The 13,181-nt window shown below is 48.5% G+C and overlaps 1 protein-coding gene across 8 annotated transcripts in view; it reads left to right on the top strand.

Annotated features, from left to right (window-relative positions):
- Nucleotides 1-11,915, top strand: part of MPRIP (myosin phosphatase Rho interacting protein) — a 151,316-nt gene extending 139,401 nt beyond the window's left edge. For 5 of the 8 annotated variants that reach the window (XM_049776740.1, XM_049776743.1, XM_049776744.1 and 2 more), the window contains 6 exons: nucleotides 539-698; nucleotides 1,446-1,565; nucleotides 2,566-2,652; nucleotides 3,216-3,378; nucleotides 5,518-5,603; nucleotides 10,725-11,915. In XM_049776740.1, the coding sequence (XP_049632697.1) occupies nucleotides 539-698; nucleotides 1,446-1,565; nucleotides 2,566-2,652; nucleotides 3,216-3,378; nucleotides 5,518-5,603; nucleotides 10,725-10,796 (688 nt within the window). In that variant the 3' untranslated portion in view covers nucleotides 10,797-11,915. Of the gene's footprint in view, nucleotides 1-538; nucleotides 699-1,445; nucleotides 1,566-2,565; nucleotides 2,653-3,215; nucleotides 3,379-5,517; nucleotides 5,604-6,012; nucleotides 6,079-10,724 lie in introns of all 8 variants that reach the window. The other 3 variants (XM_049776741.1, XM_049776747.1, XM_049776742.1) reach the window with 2 other exon arrangements.
- The last annotated feature ends 1,266 nt before the right edge of the window (nucleotides 11,916-13,181 follow it).

Below are 13,181 nucleotides of genomic sequence, written 5' to 3' on the forward strand. Positions count from 1 at the left end.
GGGGAATATTTGGAGTGCTACAGGTTCAAAAATTTAAAAGATAAAAAAGATTGGAGCCTATGTGATAGCACAGCGGTACACAGCCTTGCACGTGGTCAACCCAGTATGGACCCGGGTTTGATCCCTGGCATCCTATATGGTCCCCTGAGCCTGCCAGGAGCAATGTCTGAGCACAGAACCAGGAATAACTCCTAGAGCATTGCCGGATCCAAAAACAAACAAAAAAGACCACAAACAACTCAGAAGTTTTATGAAACAAATCTCAGCAAACCAGTAAAAAGGAAACAAAAGGAGCTTAAAGGGTGCAGCTTGGTTCCATGTCACCACACAGTATAGCTCATGATGGTGTTCAGCAACCTTTGTTCACCATGCGCAGTGTCTCACCTCATGAGCGTGGGAGCACAGTGTCAGGTTTAGCCAGGTGCCGACATGTGGAGACCACACAGTGCCCAGACCTGCTGTCTGCTGTGTCTCGACAAAGCCCTTGAGGGCTTCATCTGGGGTTCAGGCAAAGGTCTGAGCAGTGGTATCTTCCCAGGGAGGAGCTGCAGTCTGTGCAGAGGGAGCTGGAGGTGCTATCTGAGCAGTACTCGCAGAAGTGCCTGGAGAATGCCCATCTGGCCCAGGCGTTGGAGGCAGAGCGGCAGGCCCTGCGGCAGTGCCAGCGTGAAAACCAGGAGCTCAACGCCCACAACCAGGTGACTACAGCTGTACCCACATCTCAGTGTCACACACTCATGCAGAGGCTGAAGTAGGGAACCACCTCTTACATCATTCAGCTGTTGAAACTGGACTCAGACTTGCTCCTGCCCAACAGTGACAGGGCAGAAATCGTCAGATGTCTCAGTTCATCCTGCTGGTCGCTGGGTAAAATCTGGGGTTATCTACTGCACCACAGCATGGGCCAAATTTAAAATAGCTCTCAGTCAATATACCTCGTTCACATTGACTTTGTCAGGTTATTCTCTAAAAATGTGCCTGTTCTTTGGGAAATAAACTGTTTTGTCCCAAATTAAACCTGCTATGCACATTCACAGGGTTTTACAGTCAAGGTTCAGCTACCGCTTGCACCACACCCCAGCAAGATGGGCTCTGTAGTCCTACTCATTGGCCATTAAGGACTGTTTTCTGAAGAGGGAGGGAAGGAAAGAAAGAGGGAGGGAGGAAGGGAGGGAAGGAGGGAGGGAGGAAGGGAGGGAGGGAGAGACGTAGATGTTTTGGGCACAGACTCCACTGAAGCCCACTATTGAAGCAGATGTATGCCAGTTACAGTGAAAGGGAACAAAGGTTCTAGACACCCTCGTTCATAATTCCACAAGAACTGCTTGTGGCTAAAATGTGATGGCAGTGTGATGAGCCCCATTGCACGCATGCTCCGCCTGGTTGAGCTCTGAAGTGTCCCCACACAGCTTTGCTGAGCACACCTATTCTCTGCTGTCCCCTAGGAACTGAACAACCGCCTGGCTGCAGAGATCTCTCGGTTACGGACGTTGCTGACAGGGGACGCCAGCAGTGAGGCTGCAGGCTCGCCACTTGCACAGGGCAAGGATGCCTACGAGTTAGAGGTACCATTTGTACCCTGTCCTTTGCACAAGTCTCAAGTGGGCCCCAGCTCACAATATCAGTGCAGGAGCCAACCTGAAGGAATATGGGAAGAAAGTGGGAACCATCCGTGACAGCAAAAGATCAGCTCCCAAGCAGCGTTAGGTCCATCCTCTGGAGATCACAGAATTTTTAACCCTATCCTCCCACATTCATCTTCCTATCTCCCTGCCATGTCACAAATATGACCACCAGTAAGGAGACTTAATAACTTTTTAGTACAGCAGCTTCCAGAGAAGCAGCTCTGGAATGTCCTGTGTCTTAGGGTTTATTCTAAGTCAAAATGTATTTTGTTTCTGTGCTACACCCAGAAGTGCCTGGGATTAATCCTGGCTCAGTGGGCACAAATCTGTGCTTGGGGGACCATTTGGAGCCAGAAATTAATGCCAGGTCTCCCTCAAGCAAACGGCTCAACCCTCTGAGCCATCTCCCTAGCTCTGAAGTGAGATTAATTTTACTTAATGTTTTTGGTTTTGGTTTTTGGGACCAAACCTGGTGATACTTCTGGCTCTGTACTTGGCAGTGCTCCTGGCAGTGCTCGAGGTACCCTATGCACTGCTGGGGATCAAACACGGGTCAGCTACATGCAAGGCACTTTCCCTGTTGTACTGTTTCTTTGGCCCTGAGAATGATAATTTAGTTTGTGTGTATAAACTTAGATTTCACCTTATTAAGCTAAAGTTTTATTATGAGGAAATCATACTAGATGATGTGGGAGATGCTGAGTGAGGTTAACAAGTTTTCGATGAGACATCTTTGTAGGGCCAGTCCGAGGAGTACTCCAAGGTACCCCAAACTAAGGGGAGGACCTCAGAAACATGGCATTAATTTCTGTGTGAAATGTTGTAAAGCTGGTAGAAATGTTTGTATTCTGTTTGTTGGACTGGTATAGACTGAGGAGTTCCTCGCTCTGTCTTTGCTGGACCTCCCTTTGCTCCTTGTCCCATTTTTCTTTACTTACAGGTCTTATTGCGGGTCAAAGAATCAGAAATCCAGTACCTAAAGCAGGAGATTAGCTCTCTCAAGGACGAGCTACAGACAGCTTTGCGGGTAATGGCATATGGGGTGAGGGATCTAGGGAAATGGGCAAGTTTGGGGAAATGGCATCTGGGGAAAGGATCAGGCTAGAAACAGAAGTCCATCTAGTCTCCAGAGTGTGCTTATGTGAGAAGGTGTATCAGAGACCACCTTGGGGAGCGGGAGAATACCATACTCAATGCTGCATACTAGTACAGTGCTCGGGTCACCATAGGTGGTGCTTGGGGGATGTCGTGTCAGGGACTGAGCATAGGCCTTCTGCATGCAAAGCATGTGCCCAGCCTGTTGAGATCAATCTGTCTCTTTTTCTGCCTCTCTCTCTTGCTCCTTTCTCTCATTTCTCCTCTCTGCCGTCCGCCTCCCTCATCCCCCAAGGTGTTGGGGAGCAACCACTCAGCCAGCTTCTCAGACTGCCTCGGCACCTATGTCACTCTTCAATTTGGGAAGAGTGCTGAGAACTGCTAAGAACTGCTGAGGCAGTTCCCATGTCTTTCCCCTCAGCAGCATTCCAGACCCATGAGAACAGATCTCCTAACCCAGCTGTGACCCCTTGACTCTGACCTTTTATACCCCAGGACAAAAAGTATGCCAGTGACAAGTACAAAGATATCTACACGGAACTCAGCATCGTGAAGGCCAAGGCCGACTGCGATATCAGCAGGTTGAAAGAGCAGCTGAAAGCAGCCACAGAAGCACTAGGTGAAAAATCACCAGAAAGCACGCCTGTATCGGGATACGGTGAGCTCAGTGGGGACTCTGGGCCATGGGCATTCGAGTTTCACACTAGATCTACCTGTAGAGAATAGGAGGCGTGGGTTGAGGCCAGGTGCGCATACTAGCTTCTACGTGGGTGAGAGACATGCCCTCTATGCTGTGCCAGGCACTGTTCTTCTTGATTGATTGGAGAAAAAGTCATATCATTGGGGGGGTGTACTTATAGTGATGTTTATTATTTGTCCCCTAAAAACCCCAATTTTTTTGAAAGCTTAATCCTTTAAGTTTTACCATGAAATCTGCAAAGGCAAGGGCACAGAGAGCAAGAAAGGATTCTCCCACTGAAAGGATACTGTACCTCATTAACATTAGGAACTTGGAACTTTTGGAAGCAGGGACACCCAGTGGTGCACAGAGGTTGTTTCTGACTGTACTCAGGAATCATTGCTGGGAGCTTGAGATGCTGGGGTCTGAATCCAGGTTAACCATGTACAAGACAAGCACCCCACCTGCTGTACTATATTGCTGGCCTTACATTGAACATTTTTCTCTGCTAGCCAAGGATTAGTAGTGATGGTGACAGTACAAAAGATGGATGGAGGAAAAAAATATTTGCATTGCTTACCCATTATTTTCCCAGAGATAGTAGGACAACACACCACAAAACTTAAAATAACGGGCCGGGTGGTGGCGCTGGAGGTAAGGTGTCTGCCTTGCCTGCGCTAGCCTAGGACGGACCGCGGTTCGATCCCCCGGCATCCCATATGGTCCCCCAAGCCAGGAGCGACTTCTGAGTGCATAGCCAGGAGTAACCCCTGAGCGTTACCGGGTGTGGCCCAAAAACCAAAAAAAAAAAAAAAAAAAAAACTTAAAATAACACTAGAATCTAACTCTGGAAATGTCACAGAGTCATCACAGTGACTGCTTCTGAGGAGTCCCAGGGACCTCAAGATGTGACTTGACCAATTTAAGAACTACAGGAAAAAAATGTGTGTAGCGGGCCCGGAGAGATAGCACAGCGGCATTTGCCTTGCAAGCAGCCGATCCAGGACCAAAGATGGTTGGTTCGAATCCCGGCGTCCTATATGGTCCCCCGTGCCTGCCAGGAGCTATTTCTGAGCAGACAGCCAGGAGTAACCCCTGAGCACCGCCGGGTGTGACCCAAAAACCAAAAAGAAAAAAAAAAATTGTGTGTAGCACTTGATTCCAGAAGCTAAAAACTAGATTCCATTTAAAGGCATCAAATTGTTTAACCTAGCATAGCCATACAGTTAATGTTGCAGTTTTTAAAAGATACCAGGTAGATATTTTTGGTTTTGATATTGGGGAAAGATACAGGAACACAGAGTTAAAAAATAACTGGATCCCACATACATAAGATATATGATATTGTCTGGCCCACTATATTGAGTTTTGTGTTACTGTAAGATTTTTAAGAAGTCTAGGCAGGGGGATGGGGGGGCGGGGGGGGGCGGGGCAGCATGGTGGCGCTAAAGGTAAGGTGTCTGCCTTGCCAGCGCTAGCCTAGGACGGACCTCGGTTCGATCCCCTGGCGTCCCGTGTGGTCCCCCAAGCCAGGAGCAACTTCTGAGTGCATAGCCAGGAGTAACCTCTCAGTGTCACTGGGTATGGCCCAAAAACTGAAAAAAAAAAAAAAGAAGTCTAGCGGGGCCAAAGTGATAGTGCAGTGGTAGCCTGGTTCCCTTGCATTACAGCCTACCCGGGTTTCATCCCTGGCACTCCATAAACTCCCCCAAGCACCACCAGGAGTAATTCCTAAGTGCTAAACCAGGAATAACCCATAAACTCTGCTTAATGTGGCCCCCAAACAATAAAGCAACAAAAAGGTCTGTAGCATACTGAAGATGGATTGTGAAAGATGCCTCAGTCTCCTGGGTTCTCACAGCAGGGAGGGATTATGAATGAGTACTGGGAGGCTGTGGTCAAGGAAGGTGTATCCCCCCATGAGAAAACCCAGAAAATCTAGGCAGCAGAGCCCAGTCATGAACCACACATTTACTCCTGTTGTCTAGAAAGAGATCGTGTGTTTTATGATCATTGGCTAGTTAGGGCACAGAGTTGGTCATAGCAGCCAGCCTGGGAATTCTTGACACTCCAGAGCACTTTAGAAAACAGAAGTAGTGAGTTTCTTTGTTCCTTCAGATATAATGAAATCTAAAAGCAACCCTGATTTCTTGAAGAAAGACAGATCCTCTGTTAGCCGGCAACTCAGAAATATCAGGTCCAAGGTGAGTCTGGGTGCAGTCCTGGGGTGGGGGGGAGAGGGCATGGGGGGAGCCCCTTCAGAGCCCGACTAGTGCTGCAGCAGAGGGTCCCTAGGTCCCAGAACTCACCTGCCCAAGTGCCTACCTGCTGGGCTATTCTGTGGCTCCAGCTTCATGTCTCCATGGAGCTGCAGTTGAGGAACATGGCCTCCAAGAAGGGGGCTGGAGTGAATTTGCCCAGGGTCAGCCACACGGTGATCCTCAGCATCCTTAGTTGACCATCGACAGCCCCCACTTTCCCCAGCACAAAGCCATGTCTGCCCACCCTGGCACGTCTCTCTGGGAGGATGGGTGGAGGGCGGGAACAAACGAGCATGCTGCATTTGGGATTTATTGTGTGTGTGTCTTGTTTTTTTGCTCTTTCCTCTGACAGTCCGTAATTGAGCAGGTCTCATGGGATAACTGAAACGAACCCGCTTCCAGGTCCCCTGTCATGTAGGTAAACCACCTCTCACTGTGCACCCACCTGCAGCCCTGAAGGGGGCGCTGCCTGCATGCACTGCTCACACCCCCACAGCAAGCTCCTTAGGAGACTGTCACCTGAACTCACCTGCTCCAGCCAGCAAAGACACAGCCCTGGGGACATTTCATCTTCTGCCACTCCAACCTCTTCCCCAGGCTCTGACCCCTTGCAGAGGGAATTCGCTCAGAGGGCGAAGCACAGCCCAGCATCGCAGGCAGCAGCTCACTAAGTGGCATGCATGCCCTCCAGCTCACACTCCATCTTTTCAGGGCTGCCCTCCATCCCCTCCCCCTCAATCTTTCTCTCTGCAAAGCCTCCAGCTAACAAGTTGGGGAGACACTGGCTTTGAGTTCAGGAGGCTGCTGCTTCCTGGGTACATTGAGAAAGGATTTAGTGGAGTACCGGACTCAGTGAGATTGGGTTGAATATTCTCCAGCACTGGTGCTTCAGGTGTTTTGATCCCCAAATGTGCTGCTCACTGGGTGCCTTTCCTAGTCTGCACTAGTCACTTTCTGGCAGTGTGCTCACCTTCTGTGTAAGCATACTCAGTCCTGAACACTAGTGATAGCAGAAAGAGTGACTCTGCAGGGCCAGGCTCCCAGCAGAAGGGCGGGGATAGCACATGGTCACTGAGCTACTCCTTCACCCCCAGGTCCAGGCACTCCTAAAGATACCCCACAGCCCTACTTCCCTACCTCTTGCACATACAGTGTTCTAGCTAAGGGGCTTCATCAGACTAAGACACATAAAATGGGTTTGCTTGAAAAGAAGAGTTTTAAGAGAAAGTATTTTAGACCTAGTCAGTTTGTTGGTTGTTTTTTTTCCTGTGGTCCCACAGAACATAAGTTTTCTTAAAAACTTAATTTGGACTTTTTTGCCCCTAAAACTGAAGAGATTCTAGAGCCAGAGCAATAAGGCACTAGCCTTGCATGTGGCCTAGCCAGATTTGATCCCTGGCATTCCATATGGCCTGAGCACCACTAGCAGTAATTTCTGGGCACAGAGCCAAGAGTAAGCCCCTTAGCACTGTCGGATGTGGCTCAAAAACAAAACCATGAAAACATTCTGTCTTTTAGTTTCAAATTTTCAAATAGAGAAACATACTTCCATTGAGGCTAAATTCACTCTTGTAAGTTCAGTGTTAGTGATACAGGCCTCTGACCCTGCGTGTTAGCAAAACTAAAAGCTTCTTCTGGGAAGCCTTGCTTTTCAGGGCACTGACCCCACCAGGATGGGTGGCATGTTCCAGAGATCATGTGTGAATCCTGCAGGAAAATGCAGAGCAATGCCAGGGCCCTGGACAAGGGGACAGAAAGATAGTGAGAAGACCTTCGCCAGGAAAGACCTTTCAGAGGGATGCTTCAGGGCAGCTTTAAGCACTGGCAGGGAATCACTGCAGCAGAGGTCAGCAGTGCAGAAGACTTCAGGACACACTGCGCTCTTGAGAGGCTGATGCTCAAACTGAAGGGGAGAGGAGCTGGGGGCCATTCTCCCAAAGAGTAATTTTAGTCCATTTGGCCTCCCCACACTTCAGCATAAGAAAAGCTTTGATGTGGGAATAGTCCTGGTCCCAGGGAAGCTCCTTGAAACTCCATCCTATGATCAATTTGTGGTGGTAAAGCAATGGGAAAAAAATTAAGCTAAGAAATATGTCCTCAGGGTTCCAACTGTGCTGCAGCATAAGGACACCAGCACCCATCCTTCCCCTGGCTATATTTGCAGTCTCTACAGAAGATGTCAGTGAGGTGGCCCCAGAAAGTAGTTGATGCTTTTTGACATGGGATTTGATAATGCCACTGTCTGTCGACTTATACTGCTTTTCCATCCGGCCTCACTTGGCCCCATAAAATCAAAAGCTCCTTGCTTAAGAGCAACATAGCATTTCTGGGAATGAGACCAGACAGTGGTTTTTCATGAAGGTTCCACATCTATAGTCTGATTGCAGGGTCACTGTGCCCTCATGGAAAAAAAGCCCCAAAGGACTGGTCCCCCAGTTTTCTGTCCACACCCTTAAGCTGCCCTAAGTGGCAATGAGCGTTTAGCATCCTACTGCCTGTCCCCAAACATATAGGGGCAGTACCTCAAGGTAGAAACAATGCCCCGAGGTAGCAAACCTAGTCAGAACAAGATACTCCCAAAGTGCCAGCTAGAACAGCATTGTGGTCGGGGAAGGGCCTCCTGCATGGCAGGCCCCATGCCAGGATGTAGGGTGCAGCAGACGAGCGCACTCAGGAGACAGTTGAGTTTCAGAGAGGGCCGTGGGTTTACCCCCATCTCGCACACCCAAAGGACCCAAACCCATTGCTTAAATGCTGAGGTGTCTGATACTACACAGTACCCTGAGCACCACTATGTGTAACTCTAGACTGGTCCTCAAACTATGGCCCGCGGGCCACATATTGTATTTGTATCTGTTTTGTTTCTTCATTGCAAAATAAGATATATGCAGTGTGCATAAGAATTCGTTCATAAGTTTTGTTTTTACTATAGCCAGACCCTCCAATGGTCTGAGGGACAGTGAACTGGCCCCCTGTTTAAAAAGTTTGAGGACCCCTGCGAGTCTAGACACGGGTCTCAAACTCGCGGCCCGCTGGCCGTTTGCGGCCAGCAAACGTTTTGTGGCCCTGCCCTAGAGGAATTTTTTTGTTTATTTTAGTTGTTTGAGTCACACACCCCAATGTTCAAGGCTTACTACTGACTGTGCACTCAAGGATCACCCGATCACCCCAACTTTACCTCCTGCGGCCCCCAGGTAAATTGAGTTTGAGACCCCTGCCTAGTGCCTCCAAGCACCACTGGGTGTGGCCCTTAGTGGTCCTAGCACCACAGGGCCCAAACAGCACTGCATCTTCTGGCCTAGCTGACTATGAGATCCCCTAAGCACTACTTGCAAGGCATTCCCCCAAAATTGTAGTATTTCATTTCCACATAGTTCCTTAGTGTGAAAAGCAGGTAGAGAAGTACTGGGTAGAGCTGGAAGGAAGGTGCAAGCCCTCTGCCCTCCAGCTGCACAGAGGCCTGTTCTAAACTGAATCTCCCCAACCATCCCCATCTCTTCACCTGGAACACTGGCAGTATCAGACATAGTGACCAACCCAGTGTAGTTCCCAGGAACTTGATTTTTATGCTGAAATGTCTGCAGTCATCAACCACACACCAAGGGTCATCTTTTAATTTCATAATTCTTAGTATGTGCCTTTGTCAGCTCTAGCACATGCAAGCCAGGAGAACTGGCCAAGTACTAACCGTAAGATTTGCCAGGAATGTCAGTGATGGTGACCAAGAAATCTAGGCCCATGCAAGCCAGGTCAAAATTCCATTCATTTAAAGTTATACGATGAAAAATCTTATTTCTTTCTCATTTAAAAATGCATTTGGCCTGAAGTGATAGCACAGCCATCAGGATATTTGCCTTGCACCCAGCCAACCAAGGTTTCATCCCTGACATCACATTTAATCCCCCAAGCCCACCAGGAATAATGAGTATAGAGCCAGGAGTAACCCCTGAGCACTGCTGCATGGCGAGCCCCCCCCCAAAAAAAAAAAAAACTAAGAAAATGAGATTTAGGAAAAGGCTTCGAGGGTAAAGAAAAACATGTTCTTTCTCCAAATTAGAAAAATACCGTTCATCCTGGGACATACAGGCTTAAGCTTTATCAATTTTCTGCAGAAACAAAGATTTCTGAAAAATCTTAGTATCTGTGCTTCAGAATTCCCATAAACAGCATCAGGAATGGGCTCAAGCAAGTAAAACGCATACTTTTTTTTTTTTTTTTTTTTTGCCACACTCAGCAGTGCTCAGGGATTACTCCCTGGCTCTTCACTCAGAAATCGTTCCTGGCTCAGGGTACTATGTGGGATGCTGGTGATCAAACCCAGGTCCATCCTGGGTCAGCCACTTGCAAGGCAAATGCCATACCACTGTGCTACCACTTCGGCCCAGAACACATGCCTTATATGTGTGAGGCTCCAGATTCAGTCTCTAGCAGTGCAGCACCTCCCATTTTGCCAGGAAGGGCCCCCAACAACAATAAAATAATTATTATCACCAAAATCTACACAGACTCTGTAGACTCATGTGGTAATATAGCAGAATGTTTGCCTTGTATGCAGCCAACCTGGCCTCCCATATGGTCACAAGCCTGCCAGGAGTGATTTCTGAGCACAGATCCAGGAGTCAGCCCTAAATACTGGGTATAGCCCAAAAAACAGTAGATAGCAAGCCTGTCCCAGCCCATTCTGCTTGCCCCCACCACCTGGTTTCTCGGGTTCATGGTCAAAAGGGGTCCATGCGGATATACCCATACACAGGACATGGACAGAGTCGGCAGTTTAGTTCGCTTTCCCTGACTGATCCTATCTGATTGCTGCTTGTTGTCTAGAGAGCCCTAAGCTCAGAATTCAGCTTCCTACATGTAGTCTTGTCTCTGGTTTCCCCCTTTGTCATCCAGATAACACCACCATTTCACAGGGGCTGTCTCTCCTTAGCATGCCCTCTCTACTCTGTCCAGGAGCCTCCCCGCCCCTCCGCCTGCCTGCAGCCTCCACCCATGCTGGCACCCAGAATCTGGCATCGGGGCTAACCACTGGTTTTTTTCTCTCCTACCCTCGTCTCTGCCCAGAGTCTGAAAGAAGGCCTGACGGTGCAGGAACGCTTGAAGCTCTTTGAATCCAGGGACTTGAAGAAAGACTAGCTGTGTGTCCTGGGCAACCTGAACACAAATCCTTTCCGATGGCGGCAGCACAACCTGCACGCTGCTTTTATCTGTACCTTTATTTTTTACTATTGTTGTCATCATTAACTGTGGGTGTGGATGCATGAAAGACTGGTTTATGGGTGTTCGCATTCCCTGCTGTGTTGATTCTGACTTCTCTTGTCTTTTATCGAAGCTTTTCTCCATGGCATTCTTAGCTCGAGTGGGGGGTTTGGGGGACATCCAGGCCAGGTGTCTGTTAGGATCCCTACTTGCGGTCTTCCCCCCACAATCACCGTCAGTATTAAGGCCCAACAGCCTGGATAAGCTAGCACTGTCTCCTAGTACCATGTGTGCACTGGGGTCACTTAAAGAGAACAAGCCATCAAGTGTGATTCTGCCTGGCTCAAAGCACTGACAAGCCACTGGCCACAGGAGGAGCTAGAAGCAGGCTGAAGGGCATGGCTTAGCATCCAGGAGATGAGCTAGCCACCACCTTTGGGAGAAGAACAGTGTTTGCTTTTTGTCCCACAAATGCAATGTAGAACTGCACCCAGACCATCATGGTAAATCTTTCACAACCTGGAAAATGTGGAAAGCAGCCATTCCTATTATTGTTTTATTATTAAATCTTGCACAAAATCCCCATCCCTCTCATTGCTTCCTATGTTCACTGCCGCAGTAACCTTAGCAGTAACCTTAATTTTTCCCAATGTGAATTTGTTATCCAGCAGCCTTGGGTTTCAGACTATGATAGCAGAGGATGAATTCCTTTGGTAGTCTTTTGAAAGAAAAGGTGATTCATTTCTTTAACCTTTCTGAAAGAGACATCCATGGTCTCTTCAGACCTACTGGTGAAGGGGTTGCAAGGAGATCCCTGTATTAAGTCAGGAAGAGAGGATGGGGGATGTGTACCAAATGAAACATGCCCGTGGCTGTGTTCATAAATGAAGCTCTTGAGACACGCTATTGCAGCACTTGGAGAGCTTAGTAAACTCAGAACAACTTTGCACAAAGCATTCTGTAGCACTTATTGAAAGAAATCTCAAACTGGGTTCTCTTTTATGTACCGTGAAAGCCATTGTACGATTAACACAAGTATAAACTAATGCAACCCAAGTGCAGCTGGCTCTGCTTCCTTCCAAGCAAGGTAGAAGTGCTGGAGAATGGTTGGAGGGGCTCGTTCTTGGATCTCTGCAATTATTGATGCATTGTTCCTATTGCCAAGAACATATTTTCACTGTGTATTAGCACTGAATAGTCTGGGCACACTTACACTGTAGAGGTAAAATGTGAAAATCTTGCTGTTTCTGGGTTAAGTTGATGAGCAGGGTTGCTTAGAAAGTACCCTACAGGGCAAGACTGAGGCTTGGCTGCAAGAGCCTGTCCTGTGACTGATCTCCTCACTGTAGTCAGCAGAGCTCTCTGATGGCCTGGAACCTGCCTGGTCACTAGCTTAAGAGTCTTGGGCAGAGAAAAGAGAAGAGCTCAAAGGGTTGTATGTGTTCTCCACATTATCAGAGCCCTGAGTCAGTCTCCAGCACTACCAGCTGTACCCCAAACCATCAGTCCCTCATGACCCTTTGCTACCATTCTTCCATGTTTGGGGTTTGGGGGGAAGTGTGCCAAGGATCAAACCCAGGACCCTGCCTTTGCAAGGAATGTCCTCTTCGGCTGAGATCATCCCTGGTTTCTGTGTTTCCAAAGGCAAGAGAATTGCTTAATCTGTTTTTCAAGTCGTCTGTGAGATGCGCAGCAGTGGCGTCTTTAGGGCCATGCACGTGCTCTGAAGTGGCTGCACTCAGTGTCTGATGGGTGCGAATGTAGGTGTCTGTGCCTGGCCTCGGGCAGGCAGTTGGGCTGCTGTGATTTCAAGTGTTTCGAGACTCATCTTACTGAGCTTGGTTTCCTCTTCCAGCATCCCCGCCTCAAGTTTCCAGCCAGGCCCTGCTACCGTCAGGCTCCATCTGTCTTTAGACTCTGAAAGAGGGTTTGAAATGTCAGTGCTCTGAGATCGGACATGTGGGATGCTGGGGATCCAGCACAGGCAGAAGTGTTGAATGGTTGCCGCTGTTCCTCTGTAAAAAGGTCCTGTTCACTGGGGGTGGCAGGATTCTGCCATCTGCCACAGGAAGTGACTTGTCTGTCCTTAAGCTGTCTGGGGAAATAGGGTATTCTGACAATAACAAAAAGGCAGTGTCTCCCTAAAATACATTATGCCCCTATCCTGGCATTTCTAAGTACCCCTGTGTAGTGACAGTCACTACCTAGCTTAGAACCAAGTCTGGCTTCCTGTCGCATCCCTTTCTCCTGGCAGATGAGTCAAGGATTCACTTCCCACTTGCCTTCTACCCTGTCCCCCTGAAGGACTCAAACGCTAGAGAG

This window comes from Suncus etruscus, chromosome 7 (genome assembly GCF_024139225.1).
Source record: "Suncus etruscus isolate mSunEtr1 chromosome 7, mSunEtr1.pri.cur, whole genome shotgun sequence".
In the NCBI taxonomy this organism is placed as follows: Eukaryota; Metazoa; Chordata; class Mammalia; order Eulipotyphla; family Soricidae; genus Suncus; species Suncus etruscus.